Source organism: Kryptolebias marmoratus, linkage group LG2, assembly GCF_001649575.2.
Source record: "Kryptolebias marmoratus isolate JLee-2015 linkage group LG2, ASM164957v2, whole genome shotgun sequence".
Classification (NCBI taxonomy): domain Eukaryota; kingdom Metazoa; phylum Chordata; class Actinopteri; order Cyprinodontiformes; family Rivulidae; genus Kryptolebias; species Kryptolebias marmoratus.
In genome coordinates, this window is record NC_051431.1 from 18996857 (window position 1) to 19024737 (window position 27881).

Below are 27881 nucleotides of genomic sequence, written 5' to 3' on the forward strand. Positions count from 1 at the left end.
ATCTGTAAGATGGTAATAACTTTGTTTAAATAGCTTTTTAAAAAAACGTATGAATATTTTGAGTAGATTCTTTGGTTGGCGAGGGTCAAGGTTCAGCTCAGATGGAGTCCAGAGTGTTTTCTCTCAGCCTTAGTAGGTACAACCATAGGCTGCTAGTTTTCCTAACAAAACAACGTAACCTGTCGTGATAGTGTTCTCACAGCACAACAGGACATCACTTTTGGTTATGGTGTAAGCAATTTCACAGAAGCAGATAAACAAAGTCATTAGCTTTGCATGAAAGTAATTTTCTTTCATAATCATCACTAAGTTAATGTTTTTGCCCTTAACTGTCAACAATAATTTCTACGTTTGTTTGTGCCATTTTTGTCCCAAACCACAATTGTACTATTTGCGACAAAGTGTAACTGAGAGCATTAGATGACAGGCATCTGTTTCATAACTCAAAGCACATAGTAATGCAAAAAAAAAAAAAGTCTGATGAAAGTGTGTATTTCAGTCCCTCAATTGAATCCATATTGAAGAATGTAGATCAAACAATAATGTTCTTATTCCTGGGATTTTGGGAAAAAAATACAATCAAAAATGTTTTTGATCTCAGGGGCAGTGTTTTATATTCTTTACTATTTGTTGACAGATATGGGTACTGCAAAGAAAATTGAGAAGAAATGCATTTTTGTTGTCAAAGAAGGCACAAATCTGAAAATGGCATTTAGTCAAAGTCTTGGCCGGTAAACTTCTTGTGGTTTTACCCGGATTGAAAGGTGTAACACCTTACCAGAGAGAGGTAAAACATGAGGCAGACAGATGTTACAGACTTTAAACCAGCAAAGAAATGGAGCCTATTAGGAATAAATTAGATGCATGTATGACTAGTGAAAATATTTGCTTTTTTGCCTCACAACGGCCACCTGAGGTGGGAAAATTAAGCCAGCTGGAAACACATCATAAAAGTCCATCTAACAGCAGAAATCACTTCATTGTGTGTGTGTGTACACCATGAATGTGTCGCATGCCACCACCAAATGTGGGCGATCGTGTAATTGACTCTTTCTTTGTTCAGTTGTGTTTGTTTATCTGGGTTTAAAAGTGGTTTTACAATGGGTTTAAAAGTTGTAAGCTGCCTCTGCGCACTTAATGCATGACTTACTGAGCTTCGTAGCCTAAACGCAAAGGGACTATAGCATAACAGGAATGTATTTGTGTTGAACCCATCTCCAGCTGGACCCCATTAGGTGTTGACTCAGCAGGAATAAGGGCTGAGTCATGCGTTAGTGTGGGACTTGTCATAGTCTGATTGATTCACTCGAGAGTCTTGTTCGGTGGTAATTATTCGGGATGAAAACCAGCAGGAGCGGACTGAATGTGTTGTCAATGAAAGTGGAGGACAGCCGCTGTGTTTAGGAGAGACTATATACATGTTTATCTCTTCTGTCCCTTTTCACAGTTTATGAGCCGAGTTTAAGATCTTTAAGTTGAACCACATGTACAGTTGATGAAAATACTTATAGTTTTTCTGTATTTCTTCCAGAGAGAAAGACCGTCATGTTTCATATGGATCTGAGTATTTTTATAGCATTTTTAGTCTGTTGGCAGAATCTCAAAAATATAATCTTTTGTTGTCAGATTCTCCCTCTTTCGACCACCTGTGGTTACTTGAATTGTTTTATATACAACTCTCAAGACACATATACATGAAATGAGTGTTAGAAGCTACAGAAAAAAAAAATTAAGTCATAAAACTTTCCAGAAACACCCCTCTGGATCTCACATGTTCTGACCTTTGCAGTTTGGTCCTGTACAATAATCTTACTTGCACAATAGTTGGGTTGGAGTCCCTTTTGGCAAGCTGTGAAGAGATTGTATGATGGAGCTACATTAATATCAGTTCATTGATCAGTCATCTGCCAAAACCATACAGCATATGTGCCCAGTTAAGTGCTTTAGCAAATCCTCAAGCAAAACTAATGATGTAACTTCTGTATTTTTAAACTGTAATCAGTTTTGGCAGATTGCAGGCATTTTTAAGACTTCTCAGTTTAAACAGATGCTGAGCTCGTTAAGGTTTTTATTCTAAAGAGTCTGAGGTTAGAAATATTACGGAAAGAAAATCTGCGTCAAATGAAACATGACTAACCCGGACATTGTGAAGGTGTCCTAAATTTAATGTGGTCTCCTAGTGAAGCTTCTATCTACAGTAATAACAGTAAAGCTCTTTTCTCTATGATTCAGGCTGAGTTAGTCTCCTCCTAAGGGACAAATTTAGGCATTTAAAGAAGAGTTTTTAGTAGAGTAGAGCAGAAAAAAGAATATGTTTGTTATATTTTTAATAATGGTATCATTTCTTTTTTTAATATTCCAAGTTTATGACATGTTTCTACCTAATAAATAATCTTTTAGGATTGAAGTTGATATTCTAATGTTACACAAAAAACTACAATAAAAAGTCCAGCATCTTTTGAAGGAATGCATGTCACCCACTGCTTTTTATTTCAGAGTTATGGTGAAAAGGGAGAGTTATTGTCGTTTTGGTTAAATTTTGTACTGTAAATGACATTATGTACCACACCACATTTGAGCGCAATATCTATTTAATAGATATTTTTGTGTTTGCTAAGGTCGCTTACCTGTAGTGGCCATTTTGAATGGAGTGGACTCCAAAAGTTGATTAGTTGTAGATGTACATCCATTTCTGAAAGTATCATAAAAATCTGCCCAGTGGTTTATTAGATATTTTTCTAACACAACAAATAAAAGACACATGCTCACAGGCAAAAACATTTATTGACCTTTTGCTCTTGGTTGCAATAATCTAACTGTCCTCACAAAATAATAACAGGTCCGTTTTCAAATTCTTTCTTCTTTCTGTAAAGTATGTGAAGAGAGTCTCAGTTATCCTTGTTTGACTGATAATCATTTGGAGTTATTCAGTCTGTCAAAAATGGCCAGGTTGTGTCTGCCATGCAGCTGCTGTATGTAGGAGAGTGTGTTCATTAGGGTGCAGTTTAGGGTTCCAGTATATATCGTCTGTTGTATATTTCTGTGCAGACTCTTGTCTCCTCTTACCTTTTTAAGATACCTTCAGACAAACCTAAAAGTGCCTTAACCTCAGTTTTACGGTTCTGACCGGCCTTCTTTTTCTCTACATGAGCTGTAGCTGTCTCTTTTTAGGATGATTTGTGTTGAAAGTGGTGATGATTTGTAGTATATTGTAGATTCAACACAAAATGAAGGGCCATAATAGTTTGTTGTGGTCTTTTTTAGATATTATCTTTGCCTTTGCACATAGCAGAAGAGCCAGTAATTCTCAGTCAATGTTGTGTTGCAGTTTGAAGCCTGGAAAATGTCTGGGATGATAGAAACAACTTGTGGATACGCAGATGTTGGTTGTTTGGAAAATCTTAGCGTATCGCCTTACACTTATGAATGAACCTGTTCAGTTCGGTTTTATTTATTATCGTTACTGCTGCCCTGTATCTAAGGGTTTTCAGAAAATGGCTTATTTGCAGACCCAGGCCCTGTCCAAAAAAAAACTAAACTAAACTACTGTTCTGTAGTTGGAAGACGCTTCACTTCCCATCCATCCAGGAAAACTTTCTCAATTGTTTTGTTTTTTACTGTTTGTTTGGGGGTTGTCATGCCATGGATGACTGTGAAGTCCTTACCAGCATAGACCCAGTCCCTGGTTAGGCTTTTTAAAGAACTGAACCTTTAAAATCTACTAATGCTAAAAACTACTCCTTTGAAACTAACAATTACGTTAAAGACACAGTATTCATTAACTGTCCCTCCTGTTAAAACTCATCTACTGCTGACTTTTAAAATCACATTACTAACTACTTCTGATACAAGACCCTTACAACACTTCCAAAAAAATCCACTTTATAATTAAAAAGAGTACACAAATCTCTAAGCTTTAAAGATTTTACGATATGGCTTTTGATCTCAAATTTCCAAAGCTTGTTTATACAGCATCACAGGTTTCTTTTGTGTAAGTGTTTGTTTGACTCTAAAGACTTACACGAAAGGGAAAACGCAACAGAATTATAGCACGCAAATATAACTGGGTAAACATGAACATACAAGATGAAAGCAATAAGGAAGAGTTTTATGGTTTTAGACACTTTCCTAAAATGAGCCCTAAATTTAAAATGAGAATTGGAAAACAACGCCCAAGTGTTTGAACTCATCTTGTTTTTGGATTTTTTCTGTTTAGTAACAACAGATCATCTACTGACATTTTGTGTCATATTGACAGCACATTAAAACAGTTTTGGTGCAACTCAAAGACAAAAAGAAATATATTAAACCACTGTGAAATGCCCAGTTCAGCCTGCTGTGGAGTCTTTGCAGTTCCATATATGACAACATCATCTACATACATTTGGTACAGAACACCTTCACAACTTTCATGTAGTTCATTCATTTCTAGCAAAAAGGCAATGGCCCTAAAATGGAACTTTGTGGACCACCATATTTACAATTTTGATCATTTTGGTTTTGACACATTGTTGTTATAGAAAACTTCCCACAGTCTTCTTCTCAAAATAAGTGTCCTTCCTGAACTGTTCATTATTGTCTTCAAAACAAAACACTTACATCTAAATTTAGACCTAGCCTTAAATTTTACCTTCATTAATTTAATTGTTCATTAAACATCAATGTGCACTGGTACCCATTTATTAAATAAATATACACATAAATTAGTAATTCTTTCAATATTAGAATAAATCTCCAAATATTTATACCACATGTAACACGTTTTTTGCCTTTTTGATATTTACTGTTATTCCATACAGCTTTTTTTGGCTGCAGCATCTTTCTTCATTTAAACATCAAGTATGTACAGATTTTCTTGTGGTCTGACCTTCAGCTTTTTGTAGCATTGCATGAAATCTTGACAGTCACCAATAATTCACTTTCTGTTTGAAAACAAGAGTCTTTGTTCGGCGAAGTGAATCATTTAAAGATGTTTTAATGTCAGACTTGTGCTGTTGCGTAAAAGCTGCGGGTTTTCCAAGGTTGTGTGCTGATTTGCTATGGCTTCATTTCCAGGCATGCCTTGGCTTGCTTTGAACACAGTATGCATTTATATATATATGTATTACGCACAGCTCATTATGCACAGCTCTGCACAATGACTGAAGAACGTACTAAATGACGATATGTTACAATATGTTGTACTATGTCACTGGTAGTACCATGTGACTAACCATTCAAAAGAGCTAGTGTTTTGAACGGTTCTTTTAAAGTAACGTAAAGTAACGTATCTGGATCTCTTTAAAGAACCATATATATATATATATATATATATATATATAAACACCAAGCTTGCTCTATTTTTCCGCTTGGGTGGTTCTATGGTTCCACACTTCAAACTTGTCCTCTTATTCCTGGACTGAGCTCTTCTGGACTGATATTGCAGAGGTTGTTCCTGGGATCTGTTGGAGCCACTCTTTCAGTTTGGGGGTCACAGCACCAAGTTCCCAGATGACCACTGGCACACTTTGACTTTCCACAACTTCACTGTTTCCTCCTTCAGATCTTGGCATTTCTTAAGCTTCTTGGGCTCCTTCTTCCTGATGTTACAGTTGCTTTGAATTGCTAGTAAAGAGGTGATGTTCACGAACGGTCTGAATCTTTTGAACAGCTTTTTAACACAAACGAAGGGACACCGACAGTAAAGAGTAAAGAGTCATTCTTTTTTTTTTTTACTACTCCTCGTGTTTTCTTCCTCAAATGCAGACAAACACACGCTCCTCTGCTGTTAAACTGAGACATAGAGCAGGCAATGGGGAGGAGCGCAGCAGTTGATTTTATTGGTGAACATGCGCTCAGGAGGGAAGGGGATGTTTGCATGCTATATACAGATAGATAGATATCTATCTGATAGATAGATAGATAGATAGATAGATAGATAGATAGATAGATAGATAGATAGATAGATAGATAGATAGATAGATAGTCAGTCTTGTGATAATGTCCAAAATGTTCAGTGAAAGTATTCACTGAGCCACAGCTCTACACGTTTGAAAAAAAGTATTTCACCGCAGTTACAAAAGTGAAGAACATAATACTCCTGTTCAGTTAAGGTCCCACTCAAGTTTCACCACACTGTACTCAGATTTCCTCAGTAATGGTCAATGATGGTTCCCTTTCCTGTATTTATGGACTGTTAGAAGATGGAAACTGTCATAGTTTGTTAAATATCTGGGATATTTAATGGATGATGGGAAACAAACAGTAAAAGTGTGGGATTCAAATCAAACTGAAGACAGACTATACTGATTAGGGTTTGTCCATTGCCAGAAATCAATCTAGCTGACTGTCAATTTAAATAGCTGAATTATTTGTTTGTTTTTAGTTCATAAAACAATTTAATAATAATTCACATTAAATCTCCTAGATTTTGGAAAAGAAAAATTTAAAATCGGTTGGCTGTGCTTTAGTGAGTACGCCCTTGGGTCTGATGCAACTCAGAAATTTTTTTACCTGAACTACAATTTATTGAGGGCTTGCTATGAATGCAGTTATTCTTTTTTTTTTTTTCTTTAAAAGTAAAATTTCCTGTTCAGCCAATTAAACATATAAGGCACTGAAAGAAAGGAGTTAGCACCTTACCATTTTCCTGGTAAATATGAAATTGTTTTTTTTAAGGATAGCATGATATTCTGATAAACTTTAGAGTCTGCAGTTGTTTTACTTTGAAAACTTTAGTCAATTTATAAAATCTTTAATAAAAGTTTAGTATTTTTATGTCCAGTATGTCATGTGTTTATTGTTCCCTCTTCCTGTCTGGCAGGTAATCACATGCTGCTACGAGTGCTGCCCTCAGTCTATCCCAAACAACCAGATACCATCCACCATCACTTGAGTGACCTTACAGCAATGATGTTACAGCTGGACTCACCAGAGAAACCACACTTGATCCGTCTTATTCAAATGGTTGCTGAACAACACCCACTTGTGAGTGTTTTTTTTAACCAATGTCAACACATTATTCTAAGCTTTCCACATCTAAAACAATAATAACTGTAAAACAGTGGTTTCAAATACTTCAAAGACTCAATTTCAAGTGGATGGTAGAGTCACAACTATGTCTATGATGTAGTTGGGATGTGCCTCACACTGTTTTCTTGTTATTATTTGCATTTATTATTGATTAAATGTTAACAGAGTAGTTGAATTAAACAAGTATGGTCTTTTTGAAAGGGTTGCCAGAAGTAAGGCTTCTCTCTAAAGGAACATGGCACAGGACTTAGGTTTGTAAAGTCTCATCTGAATGAACCACAAGACTTCTTGAACAATGTCCTTTGGACAGCTCCATGTTTTGGGAAAACCAAACACAGCATATAAACACAAATACCTCATACCAGCTGTTGAGCACAGAGGTGGAGGGCTGATCTGGGCTTGTTTTTGTTAGCCACAGGACCCGGGCACCTTGCAGTCACTGAGTTAACCATGAACTCCTCTGTAGACCAAAGGATTGTTGAGTCAAATGTGAGGCCATCTGTCTGACAGCTGAAGTTGGCTCATGCAACAATAAAATGATCCCAAACACATCAGCAAATGTACAACAGAAAGCCTAAAGAAGAAAAAGAAAGGGTTGCGATGGTCCAGTCAGTGTTCAGACCTCAACCCGATTGAAATGCTGGGACCTTAAGAGAGCTGTGAAGAAATAAATGTCTACAAACCTCAATGAACAAAAGCAATGCTGTAAAGAAGAATGGTTTAAAATGACTCCACAGCCACGTGAGAGGCTGATAAAGTTCTACAGAAAACAATTACTTCAATATATTGCTGCTAAACTGGATCTGGTGCCTATCAAGATCAGATACTTTTTTTATATTCAGACAGATCTTCAGAACTGAAAGATGGTGGACGTTTTTTGCCTTCGGTGCTGATGGTGTCTCTGAAGTTTCTGGAGCACCCATATGTTTTTATTGGACAACAACTCATTTGATGTTGGCGCATACCAAAATGCACATCAGTTTTTTCCTCAAAAGAGCAAGTTCTCATAACAGAGTTGTAAATTTTCCTAACTTTGCTTGTTTTTGAAGAAATTCGGGAACCCACATCCATCTGCTTTTCTTTTACTGTGAAACCCGCAGAAGTTGATCAGAAATCATTTGTGGTCCTTAAACACAGCTTCGTGCACAAATTACAGGGTACTACTACTGCTCAGCAGCGTGGATGTTCACACCGATATTTGAATTGTTATCATTAATGCTCATGGTGTGAACCAAGTCTCTGGAACGGATTTATTTATAACGTAATTAAAATACAGCATGATGTGTGTACTTTCTTCTAATTATTCTCCCTGTTAGCCAAACCTATTCAAACTGTTTACCCTTCAACATTTCTGTTCCACAATAACATTCCTTGATGAAAACTCAATAAAACTTGGAGCTGATGAACTGGAGCTTGTTTCTCCGCAGGAATTTCTTTAATCCTGCATATTTTGGAGCAGAGCTGCTGTTGTTCAACATTAGTGGGGGAATACCACCCACTGGCAATCGGAGCTCATGGTGGTAAAACATGCACAGTCTCAATCAGAGGAGAAACAAAACTAGCCATCTGGAGTAATTCTGTTCCTCTGACACCCCCACTGTTCACCCCACCCCCTCACACACACACACAGACAAACCTTCACCCAAAATGTTCTCCTTGATTGTAGCCATGTTCATCACGCGGTTACGAAATCCTCGGCATTGTGCTATTATTTACTGGAAGTGATGCAGCACTGACAATATTTTAAATAAGATGTGAAACTGTTTTTGTTGTCACGTACCGTCTTCTTGAGAAACAAATAGTGTTGAAATCAGCATAATTATTCCGAATAGGTCACTCATATAGTAGCAGCCAATAGAGGGGATAATGTGAGCACTATTAGTTTAGTCTAACCTTGTCCAGTTCGATCAGAGAACGAGCAGAAACTTGTTTTGTTCAGTTTGTTTATCAGAGACAAGACTTCTCATGTGTATCCAGAGTCTGGTTTCTAAAATACATCCTGACTCTGTTTGGTTTGTTATGGAGGAAAGTTGATGCCGACTAACAGAATACTTTACCAGAACTTCATATGTATGTATATTTTTTTATTTATTAATAAATAACTCTTTGTTTCTCCTCATCCATGCAGATGCTGAGTCCTCAGGTTCCTACACTGATCAGTTATGTGAGTGACCACTCTCTGACCGAGGCTCTGCTCGGGGCTCTCGTGGACGTTTCACAGGCCAGTCCTTCATCATTCGTCAGCTTTCTGCCTGCACTGAGGATTGTGGGACAGCAGTCTACCACGTTCCTGGGTAATGTGGCCAAAATCCACGGTGCTGTGGGCATCATCAGTGAGGTAAAAACCTGGGCACAAAATCATATATTTAGGTTTTTGTTTTGTTTGACAGCCAATTTGCAGTATTTTACTCTCTTGATGATAGCTTATGTTAGATTGAGAGGGAAAACTATCTAGCACTGTGAACAACAGCACTTCTTAAATACAGAGGGGTGGTCCAAAGGTGGACCAGGGGTGCCAATGGCCACCCATATAAATTTGTTGCCCTCCACTGGCCAACCTTGACCAGACAAATCCTGAGCTTTTCTTCGGTGTGCATGTTTGATTTCCCCCAGCTCCCTGAGATTAGTAGAACAATATAAATGTAAAAAAATAAACATTGTTTTTCAACAATTGTTAGATAGGTTTTGTATAATTTTTTTTAAATTTGAAAATAATTTATCACTAATTATATAATTATATTTTGTTTCTAAAGAAGAAGATAGTCTTGTAATATTTATATAGACTTCCAACAAAACGCGCAAAAAATAAAAATCTCCATAGGTGTGATGCTGCTCGCGTTACGCAGGCCAGCGGGCGTAAACGCCTTAAATTTACTGAGCAGCCCAGCATAAACACTAACTCTAACTCATTCCTAACCTGAACCTTTAAATCCTAAAACCAAAACCTTTCATTTTAAGGAGACATTTGTTTCACAAAACCGTAGTATATATGAGTACATTGGACATTGTTTGTAGGTATCATAAAAAATATATAACTGTTACACATACACAAAGAGACAGGAAGGGATTTTATTTTAATACTGAAAGATGTAGCCAAGACACAGTTAAAAAAAAGCATTTCCATGTGTGCTGAAAACAGGAGTGTCCACTGTATTAAATCAGCAAAGAAATGTATTCCAACTAAGCAAACAAACAAACAAATGTTGAATTAGCTGCATATCTGTGACAAATATTTATTGATAAGTATTTTAAGTTTGCATTGGTTCTGGATCTTGTTTTGTATTTTGAATTATTCAGTTTGGTTACCATCACACCACCTGTGTCTCATTAGTAATCAGCACGTTTGTTGTCATCGACTAATCACCCCTCTCGGTATAGCTGCTTCTTGGTTTTCCTCAGTTTCTGTCAGATCCTCTGCCTACTTCTCTGTATCTTGTTTGGTTATCAGTTTCACTGTTTGCCTTGGTTTTGAAGTTTTTTAAAGAATCCTACTTCATTCAGAAACCTGCTTCCAGTGTCTGCGTTCGGGTCCTTCGAACAACTCCGCAACCAAACTGTGACACGTGGACCTTAAGACCTTCATTTCCTGCTGAGGATAAAATATATTTCTTATGGTATTCCAGATCTAATCCTCAAAATCTATTATCTGATTTTCAGATTAGAAATTAAAAAAACTCACGCTTGACTTTTATGACATTCCTTCATACTGTTATTTTGGGCTCCCAACAAATTTTCGAATTGCACACACAGGATGTAGTTCCCAGAAAGAATACAGGGTGTAAATTTTGTTTTTTCTTGTAATTACACCACAGATGGAAATGTTGAAATGACATAACACTCATTCCGTGGTTGGTAAATGAGTCAGAATCGTGTGACTCTTCTATGGGGTATAAGATCAGTACACATTTGATGTTAATGTTTGTTTTTTTGTCTGTTTTTCTACAGAAATTTTTTTTTTCATACATCTGTATGTGCAGTGCTTTACAGATGTGTTTTTGTAAAGGTATTTTTACTCATCCTCCGGACACTTTTCGTTTATATGTATTATTATTGACCGCTTACGTCAAACAAGGTTCCCCTCATTATGAAAAAGTACTAAAAAAGCCTAAAAAAAACATTTCCCATACGCCTATTTGGACGCAAGTGACAGCAACACGCAGGTGAAGGCTCTTTTTCTTTTCTCCAGCTCCATTTAAGGCAGTTTTACCAGCAATTTGGAACAATTAGTTTCAGGGAAATATAAATGTGTCTCCAGATGAAGTGTTTTCTTTCTCCACAGACACGCACATCATCACATTTATTCACAGATATTGTAGAAAAACACTCAGAAAGTGTGGGGCTTGAAACCATAACAAAGTCTTCTGTTACTCCAGGGCAGTGTCTCCTTCAAAAGCTGCTTCCTCCTCAATCTTCTTGTCAAAACGCCTGCCAACACACACGCACGCACACACACGAACAAGGGTATTTTTTTTTTCAAACTTCACTGTCCTGTCTTTCTTCACCTTGGAACCATTTGGAAAATAACCCTTGTTTTGGAGAAAACCCTCCTGCAGAGGCCTCCTGGAGATGGCAGTGGAGAATGCCTCCTGTGGGTTTGTGTTGTGCCCCCCCCCCCAACACACACACACACTTGTACACACACTCACGGCTTCACTCTGGGATGCATTTGCACTTGATTGCACAACTCTTTCACTGGTTTTCTTTACCTCCTGAAGGGAGTCAGTCCATACTGTGGATCTGGACTTATTGCTTGTTAGATCAGAATATATCACCAGTGAAGGCAACACAATACTCTGTCGGCAAAGTTCAATCTGACAGTCCTGCTGTAAATATACAGTAATAATAAATAATAATCATAATAGTTCCTCTGGGCTGTTGAGCTCTATAAGGAGCAGGAGCAGTGTTGATCAAACCCTGCAGTCATTTTTGAGCATTCATGAACTTTTTAAATCTTACTGTTATTTATTATTTTTTCTCTTATATATATATAGATAGATAGATAGATAGATAGATAGACACTGTATATTTGGCTGTGTGCTTGTCTGTCTGTTAGCAAAATCCCTAAAGGGCCAGACCGTAATTGTTGAATGCACATCTACAACTGATTAACTTTTGGAGTCAACCTGATTTAAGATGGTTGCCACAGCTAATTGACATTAGCAAACACAAAATTGGCCCTAATTTAGTCAATATTACAGGTTTTGAGCTAAGATTTGGTGTGGTAGTAGCTGAGAGTCATCTCCAACACATATTCTGGGCGCCAACAGGTCACAAGAAATCTTTGTGTAAAACTTAGACATGCAAAGTAGTGCCTTCAAGGACTGAAAAATCTTTCATTTTAAAAATTATTTTATACATTTGTTTTGAAAAACAAGTATATTGTTGGTCATTTTGTACTGTTTTGAAATTTCACATTTTTATTATAGTCATGAATTCAGATGAATTTTATGAAATAAACCACTGCAGGTCATAAAAATAGAACAACTTGATATGATTTAAAGTTTAAAAAACAAAATAATTTGGACTTTTTATGGCGTCATTTTATCCATAGTTCAGTGTTTCTAAATGTGTGACAAACTGACTGCAGTGAGGAGTGGATGGTGACGTAAACATCTTCCCCCTTTAAATTAAATCATAAATATTCAACACTTCTTTTTAATCCCCAATCCGTCTCTATGAAACTAGCTGTACCCTGAATAAAAAGCTCCCCCGCTGCTTTAATGTTTGCTGTTTATCAGTCATGCAGAATTCATTTTTACCAAAACAAGATGGAAAAATAGCCTAACTTCAAGTTGGATAACTCTGGCTGAAATTAAAAAGTGTGTAATGACCAAACTTTATATCAACTTTTCTTATGGGGATTATAATATTTCTCTTTCAGTGGAAAATAAGAAAAAAAAAAAAAAAAACTTTTACGAAGTTGGCTGAAAATTTCTCACAGTTCTTGTTTTTGTCGATCAAAGAAATATCAAGGGAAATATTAAAAGATCCTTAAAGCACATTCTGTCTGTAAAAATTTCTATTTTACCATTAAAAGTCCTGGTTCAGGACAAGTCAGAACAACTAGAAAAAGTGTGGTTTACTCTCCTTTTTAAGGTGGACAACTACATAAACTTTGTGACGATGGAGAACAAAATAAACAAATATCCATATTTAAGTTTTATTATGTTAATATGTAGTAAAACCCCACTGTCCTGTAATGAAGGTCTCTGTTGAGTAACAAGCCGTGTTTAAACAGCCTGACAAAATGTTTAGAAACCCTGATCTGATAGATGATATAACCTCTTCATGTAATCCACTCTGGTTTATCCTTTAACTTCAAGTAAAAGTTCTTTAAAAAAATCAACAAGCAGCTCTTAGGAAGCCTTGTGAATCCGTCCTTAACTTTTGATGAATCTGGGAAGTCGTAACTAAAATCAGTAAATACTTGGCCCTATTTTAGGGAGTTTCCTGGGTCTCTCAACTTATGGATTTACCTCAAATCTAAGTAGTGGAGCTCCGTTTGAGACACTGAAGTGTTTTTTTTTTTTACAAATTTTTGAAAAGAATATTATGAAATGTGTGATTTTGGGGGAAAGTTTCACATGGCATAACAGGTTTTTCATTATGCTATTGCACAACTTACTGTTTTTGTGGTAAGTACTGTAGTAAGTCCTTAAAAAGTGAAATTGTCCTCATAGTAAGGACCTGCGCTGCGGCACAGAGGTGGTGTAACTGCAACCTGAGCTGCCAGCCAGCTTCTGATTCATGCATTTGGTAAAGTCCTACATATCCCAGTGGAATAATGTTACGTCATGTTTTTTTATTTTGTGCTAATTATAGGATCAGTATATAAATTTAGTATCCTACTGAGAGTACCTGTGAACCGTGCCAAACTTAGCTGCATTCTTCTCGTCTCAGCACTGTTTGAGAGACTGAGGCAGCGTTTAACGCGGTTTATCCTTGTCTTTCTACCAACCGGTCACTTTGTCTGACAGAGACAGCGCTTTAATGTTCTAATTTTAACAGTGTGAATTTTTACAAGGGTACGCGTTTCATTTTAAAAGAAAGAAAAGTTAAAATTGTGTTTTTTTTCTTCCAGATGGTTTAAGCAAAGGCAGGCTGAAAATGATGAAATATGAATGTTATTGTAAAAGCCAACGGGAATGAAATTTTATTTGTGGGGAGGAGAGATTTATACTTTCTACATTTGCTGGGGGCCAACTGCATGTGTTTTGTATTTATTATTGTTTGTTAGGATTTAGAAACAAAAAGACTCAATTTTTAAACTCCCACCTAAACTGCCGGGAAACTTAATCTAGTAACTGTAGATCGAAATCTCTATTTACTTTCTTTATGAAATCTAATTTTCAGGGCTTTTAAAAGCCCACAACATCAGAAATAACCAATAAGAGCAAATTCCTGGCAAGCCTACCGTTTGGTATTTGTCTTTTACCTTTATTTAATTTTATCCCAGGACAAGAATTGATTTTAACATCGCAGAATACAGAAGTGATCCAAAAAAAGTGCATCAACTCCTAATCATCTGAATGACTTTATTAGATCACGGTGTTTCTGACAAACTGCATCAGACACATTTGACAGGAGTCTGCGTGGTTATGTAATGTATTGTTCCAGCGCTTGCTTCCAGATAGAAAAGGAGCTGCTGTCCTTCTGGACTTGTTTCAGGATCAAGAACTGATGCAAATCAGAGCTTTTTATAACATCGGTGTTGCGTTTACCACAACTGTTGGGTTCCAACGCTCATTTAAGAGACCATCTGTCAAATATTACCTGTCGTGGCCTTGACAGATAAGTATGTTTCCTCCAAAGCAGAGCTGCATGTTTCCTGTTTCCTTTAAGGAGTATAGCAAAACTACGTGGCAGTATTCCACGAGGCTTCAGGGGAACTTGAACGATCAACAAAAGCTTGTTGTGCATCAGAAAACAGTTTTTTTTTATTTAGTGCCTTTCCCCTGTGGTCATGTTTTTGGTTTCTTTTAAGTAATAATTTTGATTTGAATCTTACACACATGTACAAGATATTACAACCTTAAAAGAGAGAAATCATCACATAATACAAAAACTTTCTAATTAAACCATCACAACAAGAAGTTTGTATACTGTACGTTTGCAAAACAATATAAACTACAACTGGATATTTAAAAAGGTCCAAGCAGGGGTGATTTAGATTTGTTTTTAGACAGGATGTATTATGGTTCGGCGCCATTTGTCCGTCTGTGGACAGTTTTTTTCTCAGAGCTCTAAATTAATAACCCCTTAACACAGAAATGTCAAACTGCACAGCTGGACACCTCATAGGTCAAGGATGATCCCTATTGATTTTAAGGTCACTGGGTCAAAGGTCAAGGTCACAGAAGAGCCCTTTGTAAAAACTTTGTCCCTGCTCCAACTCTACACACATGTATTCAGGATTGTTATGTGAGGGAATTCACACTTTGAATTTTGATTATTCTGACAATTTACTGACAGGCGTATTATGTACTATCGGTGGTACTTGTGTTAGTTTTTGATACCAGTCAATAATTCAGGATAATGGTTTAAAATAAAGGCCTAGCATTCTTTGAAGGAATGCAAATCTGCTGCCTTTCATGCCAGAGTTTTAAACTAAAATAATCTTATCTTTAAAAATGATGGAATTTTAGCTGCAGGATCCTATAGAATCTGTTGTTGCTTAGAGTCTGTGTTTGAGGTGACTTTCAGCTACTACCACACCAAGTTTTAGCTCAATATCTGTAAAACTGACCGCACAATTGCCATTTTTGTCAGTTCTAAGGTTGCTCAGGCGTTGAGGCCATCATGAATGGGGTGGACTCTAAAAGTTAATCAGTTGTAGATGTACATTCAAAGATTACTTTCTGAGCACTTCATTGAAATCTGCCCTCTCATTTATGAGTTAATTTGCTAACAGATACAATAAGATGACACCAAATGTTAATGCCAAAGTTCTAAACAAAGACGCCCAACATGCAGTGCTCAGAGTATGTGTTGGGGATCGATTTCAGCTACTAACACACTAAACTCTTACTTATTATTTGTAAATTGGCTGAGTTATAGCCATTTTTGTGTTCGCTAAGGTCAGTTGGCTGTGGCAACACACACACACACACAGACACACACAGACAATTACTTTATCGCCTTCCTTTCAGCAGTGGTTGATAAAAAATGGTTGATTATATACCATAAAATTCCTTTCTGATTCCTTTTTTTGTGTAAATTCAGAGTATAATGCTAACAGTTTTACGCTCTTTGTTGTCCTCTACCTTTCCAGACTCATGCTCACAGCTCGCTGATCTACCTGGTGTCCCTTCTGGGCAGCATGGAGCACAGCTTCCACCACACCCTGCTGCTGGAAATCAGAGCTCTGACTGACCGATACCCATCTTTACTGGGAGGCAGCAGCAAAGACATCTACAGGATGAGCAACTCCTTCACTGCTATGGCCAGGCTGCTGGGACGACGACTGGAGGACAAAACTGCTTCTCATTGCAGGTTGGGTACGATGAGATACGATGAGCTCGCAAGCTTGATGCACACACTTAATGTGACTGAATAAGTCCTTCACATTCTGTTTTATATCACTTCAGTCATTGTCAGTTTTATTTATAAAACACTTTATAAACAAAGTTGCACCATAGTGTTGCACAACAATAATGTAACAAAACTAAGAGCAGTAAAAGAATATCTCATAAGGCCAATAAAAACACTAAGAGTGGGGTCAGTACAAATAAATGGAACAAAGTAGCAAATTAGTAACATTTTAACATTATTCACAATATAAACACAATGAACAACATCACGTTGTCAAACTCTACTTAAGTTAAATGACTCTTGTTTTTATGAAGATGAGGAAGTTTAAATTTACACACACCCTAATGGTATTTAGACAAGCCCATAAAGGCTTAAAAGAATCATTAGTTTATATAATAAGTTCAAGACTGGCCAATGTGCCGTACATAAAAACGTAAGGAAGTAACAAACAACAAGCTAAAAGGAAGTATAAGTTAGGAAATTATTAAAACGTTAAAATGATAGGAAAATTTCAACCCTCGTGCTGAATTAAAAGCCAATGAGTAAAAGTGTGTTTTAGGATGAGATTTAAACAGTGACCCTGTAGGACAGAATTGTGGTAAATGGACTGTACTTATAAAGCGCCTTTCTAGCCAATCAGGCAACTTGAATCGCTTTACAACATGATCTGTGCCCTCATTTACCCAAACACACACATTCATACAGCACTTCACTACATCTCTACAAAGCTAATCTGAGTAAATCAGTCTACAGAGTGTAATCAGTGCTTTAGATCACATTCATACACTGACAAGGCACACATCAGAGGCAATGAAGAGTTCAGCGTCTTGCTCAGGGACTGTCTCATTGGAGGACGATTGCTCTAACCGCTGAACCACAGCTGCTCCCAATTGTACAATTATATAAACCCATTTCAGTCTGTAATATTGATGGATCATGGCTGGTAACTTTGTACCTTCACATATTTTGGAAATCAAAATGATCTGCGACATACAGCGTGCCTTCGATCTGCCCAGTACACCTCATTCAGAGCCCCAACAACAATAGCGTGTCTTTGGGGATATTCTGAAGTGCCATGAACTTCTTTAAGACCTTTAAAGATGTCTGAGTCATAGAGGTGTTTTAATAGTTTTCATATAAAGTTACCAATCAGAAGTCAAGTAAGGCTAAAAAGCAGCATTGGTTTATTTTGTTCTGTTGTTAATTATTTTTATTAAACAATGAAAAAAAAAAGAAATCAGTAAATAAGTTTATTTTCACAAAACCTCATTTTATAAGGGGGCTTATTCCTTTCTTTACTACATCAAAGAGGATTTAAAGGTTTGGAAACTTCCAGTCTGTTATCATTTATAGGTCATTAAAAATAGTTTCTGTTTGATTCTTTCAATATAATGATTTCCTCTAGTAATAGTTAAAAATGCTTGAAAGAATCACAGCATTTTACTTTGTGTGAGGATGCATGTGTTTGTGTCAATGTGTGTGTGTGTTGACATTGACTCATGTGGCTGCAGTGTGGGAGTGATACACACTGTTTTAAATAGGAACAGTGTGTGGTGGACCGGAGGCCGGGTGGTTTATTAGTTCAAGAACATTTGGATGATGGAAAAAAAAAAAAGACAACAATGGGGCATCAGTTCTCCTTTAGCAAACCTGCGGAGTGTCATTTGTGGAAAAAGAAACAGGGACAGCAATTACAGATCAAGAGATACAGAAATGAAACCATTAGTGACACTGTAAGAAATTAAAGGAAAGTAAAGTACAAAGAAAGAATAAATGAAGCTGGGTTTACGTAACTTTTAATCTGATCATGAGTTTTCGTTCTTGTTCAAAGAGTGGACGAGGCAGGTCCGTCTCCTTCAGCTGGCAGAGGAGGAGGAGGTGCGTCAGAGCAGCTGCTGCAGGTAAAAATCCAGACTTTCGATGAGAAAATGGGAGACGTGGGAGCAGAGGAGGAGGTGGGGGAGGACTCCCCGGCTCCTCAGCGACGCTACAGCCTGAGCCAAGCCATCAGGGAGGACAGACGGGAGATGAGATTCAACAGGTCAGTTTGGATGTAGAACTAACATCATTTTCATTCTTGTCTGTTCATTAAACATTTATAAGGGTAACATGGTTCTTTTAGATCGAAAATGGTCCTCACACCCAATTAGTTATTTAGTTTGGTGGTGAGCAAAGTTCCAAACCATGTTGAACGTTGCCAATACGTGAATCATGCAGTCCAGGCTGACTCTCGCAAACCAAAGTCCAGCTCGGCTCAGTCTTCATGGGAAAAACTGTAAGTTCTAGCAGGCTTGTTTATATCTTAAATATTTTTAACGAAAACTTTTACTTGGATACTTAGATAGTGGGTGCTATTTCTTGACATATATATTATTGGTGGTGTTTTTGATCTCTGATACAGGTTAGCCTAAAGTGGTCTTTCCCTAGCTGGTCCCTAACTTTCATACAGTTACATTATTTGTCAATTCTGCTGCGTCTAGTGAAGATTTCACAAAATCTTACATTTCTATTAAATATACTTTTTGAATCAACAGATGGTCATGCAAAATAAACTTAATCTTCAGGTCTGTCCTGAAGGTAAAAAGGGTGTTGGTGCGGTTACCAGTGCAAAGTCTGCTCTTTCCCTGTCATTTCCTTTTGCTTAGGACTCTTTTAGGACTGCAGCCTCTATGCAGTGATTATATGACACAGTTCTGCTGTGAGGCTATGAACATGTAGCACTTTTCTTTTAAAAAGTAAAAGGTAAAACTTTCTTTAGCCAAGTGTTTCTTGTCATGCACTGAAAGTTTATTCCACTCATCCACTTTCAACCACTTAATATGATGTTGGGTGCCAAATGCAACAGTTTATAGAGAGAAACCCAGACACTGCTCATTTTGTGGGATCCTGAGGTGTTCTCAAGCCACAGAGGATATTTCATTTCTCCACCAGGTTCTGGGTGGTTATCAGGGTCTCCTCCAAAAAGGATATGCCTGAAACATCTCTAAGGGAAGGCATGAACCACTTCAGCTGACTCCTTTTGATGCAGAGAAGCAGCAGCTCTACTCCAAGCCTCTCATTTCTTCAGAAATTAAATTATTTGTCTGCATTGTTGCAAAACCAGTCACACTATTTTGAACCTATTCTATTCTCACAGAATATACAGTCCAGTTAAACCCTGAAAATAAATCACTGTAGTGTGTTGCAAACAAGTACTGATGTTAAGAAAACAGGGAAAATAAGCCACGTAATCAGAGATTAGCAACTCAGGGCTTTGTTTTTGTGTCATGATCTTCCAGGTCAAAGAGCCTGGCTCTCCACGCGGTGCGTTCGCGCTCCATCAACTCAGACACGGGGGAGGACGGTGAAGGGGCGGAGCAAAACACGGACAGCTGCTTCTCCAACGCTTTGTCTTATCAGCCCTCTGAAAACTGTGAAGTTTCATCGTCTGAGAGGAAACCGACAGGTGATGACTCCCTGCCCGTCACAGCTCCACCGAGCACAGGCGCCACACAGGAGGCTGAAAGTGCTCAAGGTGGAGGGCTGAACGGAAGGAAGGAGGAGGAGGAGGAGGAGGAGGAGGAGGAGGAGGAGGAGGAGGAGGAGGAGGATGACAAACTCTTCATCCATTTGAGAGACAACATGGAGGCAATCCAAGAGTTCTGTAGGGACATGGTGCGGCAGATCCCAGTACCAGAGCACTGTGTGGTTGAAGGTAAAGAAGACTGCATGCTTTTATTTTAGACCGATTGAATTAAAACGGGGAGATTCAACCTGCTGAGTCTGAATGAGCTGATGATCAGACAGGGTTTGATTAATGCTGGGAGATGAATTAATACACTTTCTTTTCCTCTTCAGTTTCAGGCCACTTTGTCTTTCTCTCTCTCTCTCTCTCTCTCTCTCACACACACACACACACACACACACACACACACACACACACCAGTCAGCAGAGGGTTGATGAGTGTCACTGAAAACTCAAACAGACATATTTAATCCTCACAAGGAAAACGTTTGATTTTAAAACTGCATGTTGTGATTAATGATTTAAATGCTGTCCAGGCAGCACATGTGTATGATTATCCCTCCAGAGCTTTGGTTACAGCTGCTGAATATATCTCAGTTTGTTTATCCTATAAAATTATGATTCTGTCTGATCAAACACCTTAAAAAGCATATTGTATCTCAAAGATCTGCTTCCAGTTACAGTGATGAACCAGTCCAGGTGGTGATGAGGTCCATATGTTGTTTCTGGACAATCACTTTATCTATTTTTCTGAAAGACCTCCTGCAGTTCGACTCTGACTAAAGCTATATCAGAAATGACATCAGACCTGTCGCAGCGGTGCACAGAAAATGTTCCCTTCTTAATATGTTGTTCAGTTTTTCTCTCGTTTTGAGTTCACTTCTCTTACCTGACCATGACAGCACATTGTGAAGCGTGAGCTTACAAAAATGAGGACGAAAAAAATAAACAACTACCTACAACAATGTCTGAAAGTCATGTTTTTAGGAAGTAGGACAAAAAAGCTTTTTGAGAATCTTCTCATTGGAGGAAAAACACTATTTTATGTGTCCAGCGGTATTAACTTTGGTGTTTTTCATTAATTCGACTAAAAAAAGGAACAAATCACAGATTGGTTCTTTGCCAAGTTGTCTATTATGTGTCAACACAGCTATGGTTCATCCATTAAGTTTATGAACCTTGTAAGACCTGAACGATTTGTAAAGCAGACTTAAATGACTTCAGCAAGAAATAAATTCCTCTGAGAATGGTCAGGACTGGACTGAAAATGAGTAAAAATACAGCTCAAGTTCAAAGAAAACAAAAAGAAATACCTACAGAAAACCTAAAGGACTATTGATCAAGATCACTTTGAAAGATTACAGAAATATGGCTGCTTAGAAGCAAAATGCAAAGATATAGGAAATAGTTTCAGACCTTTTCACAGTCCAGTACAGTTGAGTTATTTATTTTTTTAAATCTGTAAAACACTTTCCTAAAACAACTGATTGCTAATTTATTAAACGTGTGTTATGGTACATCTTGGCAACAGCACACCATACATTCATAAAATAGGTTACCAAGAAATCCAGGTGAAGATTGTTTTCTGCTGATGTGTTTTTAAAGTTGTCAGACAGCAGAGCGGGAGCACAGCCCAGAGGAAAAAGCTGACTGTTTTAGCCATAAAGACCAACCTCATTAAAGGGACCATTAACTTTCATTTTTTAGTAGTAATATTTTGTGTTCTTTAAAATGCACAAAATGTTTGGTACAGACCTAATGGCCGATTTGTTCACTGTTGCTGCAGAAACGAATACAAACGAGGATCGAGAGGGCTTTTTTTTTCTCTCCCTGCAAGTGATACACTTGTTTACTCTTAGTTCAACCCAGCGCTGTTTAAACAGAACCACTTAAGTTTCAACAGAACATAAAGCTGAGCCTTTAAGACAGCAAAAATATAAGCAACGTTAAGAGATTTACAACGCCTGAAGAACATAAAAAGCACAATTCAGTGAAATTAACACTTGTTTAGAGTCGTATTAGGTAAGTAGGTGGTCTTTCAGAGAGGCCAAGCACACAACACCATTTACAGTTTTATGAGGATGTCGTCATGTGCATCCCAGACCTCCAGAGAAGTGATTGGGTTTCAGTGTGTTCTCAGAGTGTGTTCACACTTGTACTTCTTCTCTCAACTTGGTCAGACCAGAGAAGATGTATGTTACCAGCATTTATAAACAGAACCAAAGACAGTCTGGCAGTGAGTATTTATTGATCTTGGGGTAATTGATTAGACAGTTTGATTAATAAGTTGTTGTTTTTTATCCATTTGTGTCTGATTATTTCAGATTTTTTTTTCTTTCAGTCTTTCTAATCAATTAGCTTAATTTAAATTGAACCTTCACAGTTTTCTCCTGAGCTTGCCATCCCCCTTTTTTACTTTTATTAAGATTTATTGAATCCAGTTGCTCTTTGAAAAATAAATCAGTAATATTTAATGTGATAGAAATCATGAGAAATACAGGTAATCACGTGTAGAAATGTGTTTTGCAGGCATTCGCTGGCACAGATACAACAGCAACACATACAGCCATTCTTACTTTTATATAAAATCAGACCCTAGATTTCTCTGTTTTCCTTTGTTATATGCATTTACAACACTGTGAAATGACTAGCTTCATTCTTTAAGACATTACAGAAAGGTCAACTCCATCAGAAACACCAAAATGAGGTGATGTCTCTTTTAATACTCCACCCAAACTACACCATACATCCACAGTCTTAAAACAGGAACCAAGAGGAAAAATAACAAACTCCTCTTTGGTCTCTGGTAAAATGATTATCTAAATAACTGAACTAGCATCTCTTGAAGGCATGCGCCAAAGTCTTTGTCAAAGATCTCACATTATCTGTTAGAGTTTGGAGGATGTGTTGGGGATGCCCCTTAGCTACTAACACACCAAAATTTAGCTTATTATGTGTAAAACTGACTGAGTTGTGGCCATTTTTGTGTTGGTCAAGGTGAATTAGCTGTGGGGGCTAACTTAGATTGGGTTAACTCTATGATAACGGTAAATGTAAACACACTAAGAAAACATTCCTCACATGAATCTACACCCTTGGGATTCTGTCTCTAAATAAGGATCAACCCAACTGAATGATGTGATCAGGCTGCTGGCTGACCTCATGAACTGATGACCCTCCATCTATCAGAGGAGTTCACCCAAATACTCAAGCCGAATAATGAACCACACGCTCAAGGAGACACAAAAATGTCAGCTTGTGCTTCTGGCTGATGCTGCAGCAGCAGTCAGGCTCTTCGCTGCTGGATGAACTTTTAATCAGCTAGGCTGCTTTTGTTTGCTTGTTGGGTGCGACCTCGGTGTTTCATCGTCGCTCCCTCTGCGTTGGCCTTTCGTAATTAGTTTACATTAATAGTTGTGTGTTTTGGCTTTTTAACAAAGAAAAAGCAAGCAAGCAGAGTGGAAGCTAATGAGCCAACTTGATGTTGTCTCATTTAGTGTTTTCAATGATTAATCATCAAATCCGACTGGAAAAGATGTTAGTAAAAGTGTTGACAGTTTGCTTTAAATACCACAGTAACGAGATTAGTTTCACCATGTCAGCAAATATTGCAGAAGAGCTGTTACCACTTACATCATTTGTTTTGTTAATTTGAACTTTCACATGCTTGTCATTCGGCTAAAAAATGTCTGAAAAGCTCCTTTATTTATATCAAAAGTCAACCCTATAACAATGATGATTTACTTGTGAAGCAGCAATAAATCTCTTTGTAACTGAACTCTCATTTAGAGTTTAACATGTTTAAGAATCAAACACAGAAACAGACTTTAAGTTAAAAGTAACTTGATGTGTTTTATGTCTCCGTCCGGTTGTTTCCATATCAGCACATGACCAGGACGACTGAGACGCTGCAGAAAAATCTGCTAAATGTTTTGATCAGTGTCTCATTGGTGGTCCTGTGTGTGTGTGTGTGTGTGTGTGTGTGTGTGTGTGTGTGTGACAGATTCAAGTCGAGGCTGCGTGGCCAAGCTTTCGTTCTCCTGCCCTCTGAAGGGCTTCTACTGCCTGTACGCCAAGTCCTGCTTCAACCTGACGAGCCAACAGCTTCACCTTTGGATCCACGTCATGCTGCTGCATTTACAGGTGCACCCAAATATCCAGCTGTGAAAAACATCTGTAAAACCAGTAAATGAGGCATGGCAATGCTTTATCTTAGCTCATACAAATGAACCGTTAACTAGTTCTTATTAAGATGCATATTAATATCCTATTAACTCTAAACGCTGCACCACTATGTGGAGAGAGCGTCCGCATAAACAACAAATCAAAATATAGAGAAAGAACATTCTTAGCTTTGCTAAAGATGTTTTTTTTTCCAAAACCATTGTAACATTTTTTTGTAAAACAGTTTGCATGGGTTTGTTGGGCACAAAGAAATGGTGGACAACAGGTGCACAGCACACAGCAGAGAATCTCTGTTTTTAAAAAAAATATCCCTAGTGTAGACAGAGTTTCAGGATTTAATATGAAATTAATCATGTATTGAAACCAATACACTGAAATGAGCATTTAACCATTGAAAATTCACTTTCACAGTCTTAAGTTTCATTTTATTTAAATAAAACAACCAAGAAGAAGAACTTTTGATGCAGATAATTGATGGATAATTGTGGTTGCATACTTTTTAGCAAAGAACAAAAGGGTTTCAAATGTGGGGGTCAAAGTTCAGGCTCATAAAAAGTTTTAGGGCCCACTATAATGCTAAGCGTTACAATCATCGTTATATACAAATGTTAAAGAAATTTATGATAAATCAGATAACTTTACTTACAAATTTAATAAATTCTCATCATTATTATGGCAGCATTTAATAGTTAAGAGAATTAAACAACCGTCTTGTTCACTTTTAAATTCCAATATTTAGATGTTGAATTTGGCAAAACTTAATGGCCTTTAATTTGTATGATAGGGTCACTGAGAAAAAGTAAATAATGATTGTATATTGAAAACCATATACATATCATTATAAAAGTAGTTAATAGTTGATTTGTGTAGGTTATTTGAAAATGATACCCAAGGCTTAAAAGGATTCAAAAACTAAATTACCAGCAACACATTCTTTAGCTGAGCCTTTTATTGTAATTTTAATCTCTTTTACTTCATGTAGAACTTTTTGCATTTAGAGGTCCTGAGTGTGAGCTTTAAAAACGTTGATTGTGAAAGAGGTTTGAGCATTTTAAAAGAATTGAACTCTGCAAATGTTGAGGAATGCAGAAAGTGTTTCAATCTGTGGCAAATAAGACCAGACAGGAGTCGAAGTGGAAAGAACAAACATCTACAGTAAGTTTCTGTGTGAAATGTTCCACATCACGCTGCCAGAACAGCTTCAGTACATCTTGTTATTGATCCTCAGAATCTCTGCATCTCTGCTGGGGGGGAATCGGGATCTCTTCTAAGACTATTGCCTCATTTGGTGTTTGGTTGGCGGTAAAAGGGAGAGCTTTCTCTGAAGCAGCAGCTGTGCTTGACACATTGGTCACTGCACGCATGTCTCAATGTTTAACAGTGGTTTTATGATGGGATTTTATTGCCTGTGTAAATGTTTTTTGGGGTAGGTCAGTTATCTCAGTTTACCTCCCTCTATCAGATGAGCTAAAAGGTTTATTTTGGATAAACTGTCTTTGCCATGTGTGAATCACTGTCCTTCATACTGATGTGTTGTCAGGAAAAACCTACACACACACCCCTTGACCTTTACAACCCCTTCTCTCATTACTACCACAAGGATCAAAGCATTTCACTGGGGTTTTATCTGATCGGCCAACACAAAATGGTGCATATTGTGAAGCAGAAGGAAAATGGTTCATGGTTTTCAAAATTTTGTATCAATAAAAAACTGATAAGTGTGGTGTACATTTGTGCCCCCCCCCTTCCCCACCTCCAGCTGCAAAGTCTTTGAAAAATACTTTGAAGTTTGTGGTTGTAATGTGACAAAATGTGGAAGGGTTCAAAGGGTAAAAATACTTTCACAAGGCCCCGTAAACATCCAGCTTGTCCCCGTTGTCAGTGAACCAGTTGTTCTGTGCATATTCTCACAGCCAAATGGCGTCAAAGTACAGAATTACTATTCACTGACATTTTTCCAGAGATTCCATCACTTTTGGAGTCACAGATTTACATTTTTGCTTTAATTTTCCATGCCTCTGTATCTTTGTTGTCCAGATGTTGTTTTTTCTCATTTTCTGCTTACACAGTGTTTCTTCTGTTTTTATCCTAACCTTATGTTCGTCCAGATTGTATTGTTTTGTTTTCCTTCATTTTTTAATTTTCTTTCTTTTAACCAGAGTAAGTCCAGTGTCCCTCTGTCCACCAGAGACAAGTGTGTCCAAAGACTGGCTTCCCTTTGGGAGAAGACGCAGCTTAAAGGATCTCACAGCTTTTCCATGGCCATGACCCAGCACGCCACCCTACAGAGGAAGGTAACTGGACATGAGCGAGTGTGTGTGTGTGTGTGTGTGTGTGTGTGTGTGAGGGAATGAGGTCATCACTTGTGTGGAAAAACAAAAACCTGAAAGAAAGGAAAGGGAAGTGTTGTCTGTGTTTAGATATGGACTCTATTAAATGGGTGTTTCTTTAAACAAAGCCTCTCTTCGCTCAGACTCTGTGATCATGTCCGTTCATGTGTTTGCAAAGATTGAGCTACAGAGTGAAACCCAGACTGAACGACACAAAGGCTGTGTGTGTGTGTGCGTGTGTGTTTGAGTGCCTTTTTGGATGCGGGTGGTGCTCTTTGTGCAGACCCCTCACCATGTGACAAGCTAAGGGGCTATTAGGCAATAATTAAACCCACAGAGAAAATCCATCTGTCCATCATCTTAACTCTAAATGTACCAGCTGTGGTTACTGTACAGAGCCTGAATTTATCACAAGTACCCACATGTGTTCACAGCAATGGTACCGCTTACTCATACAGTTCATCAAGAGGTCTGCTGTCTCAGTGTTTCTAAAATTCACAAGTTTCCATAACTTCAGAGAACCTTACAGTAACTTACATCAGTGTTATGGATACAGTGTTTACTAATCCTAGACACAATACTTATATAGGCCAGAACTTATTTAATGATCAAAATTAAGTTTAAGGTATATAATTTAGACAACAAAAAGATCTCTCCTTCACCAATGTGTAGTGGAAGTATGCATACACACAGACCTGTGACAACTGTCTCCTGTATTTAGATGTCTGGTGGAGATATTTCCTTATCATTATTGACCATTGTCATGAAAGGCAAGCAACATGGAAGTGCCTGTGTCTGTGTCTGTCTGTCTGTTGTAAAGTATCTGGATGGATTTAATGAAACTCTGGGAAAGTAATTATTGGAATTACATCAATGACTTCTAAACTTTTGGAGCTAGCATGATTTAGGATGGCCACCACAGCTAATCAAGGTTAGCGAATACAAAGATGGCTACCACTCAGTCAATTTTACAGATAGTGGTAGCTGAGAGTTATCCCCAACATGTACTCTTGAGTGCCAAATGTGCAAGAGCTTGCAGTACTGTGTGGAATCATACTTAACCTTATTTAACCAAAATGGCTATACCTCTTGTTTCTTAACATAAGATGATCTTAGTTTAAAGCTTTAAAGGTGGCAGGAGGAAGAAGGGTAAATGCTGGTACGATTTGGTCAGTAGAGACTTGTGTTTTGGTTTTCAGATTTATGTTGTCTCTTTAGCTCTCTCCTTTAGACAACAGTTACGTTGATTAATTAATCGAGGGAATCAGGATTGTCACGGGCAGCAAGTTGATCTTTTAGTTGCATAGACAAAGAACTGA

The 27881-nt window shown here is 37.7% G+C and overlaps 1 protein-coding gene across 2 annotated transcripts in view; it reads left to right on the top strand.

Annotated features, from left to right (window-relative positions):
• Positions 1 to 27881, top strand: part of veph1 (ventricular zone expressed PH domain-containing 1) — an 82862-nt gene that overhangs the window by 40916 nt on the left and 14065 nt on the right. The window contains exons 5-11 of one of the 2 annotated variants that reach the window (XR_005232622.1): positions 6803 to 6966; positions 9140 to 9349; positions 16283 to 16503; positions 18374 to 18583; positions 19821 to 20236; positions 24051 to 24190; positions 26421 to 26526. Coding sequence is in view for 1 of the 2 variants with exons in the window: in XM_017420042.3 (XP_017275531.1) it covers positions 6803 to 6966; positions 9140 to 9349; positions 16283 to 16503; positions 18374 to 18583; positions 19821 to 20236; positions 24051 to 24190; positions 26392 to 26526 (1496 nt within the window). In the remaining variant the exon portion in view is untranslated. Of the gene's footprint in view, positions 1 to 6802; positions 6967 to 9139; positions 9350 to 16282; positions 16504 to 18373; positions 18584 to 19820; positions 20237 to 24050; positions 24191 to 26391; positions 26527 to 27881 lie in introns of both variants that reach the window. The other variant, XM_017420042.3, reaches the window with a different exon arrangement.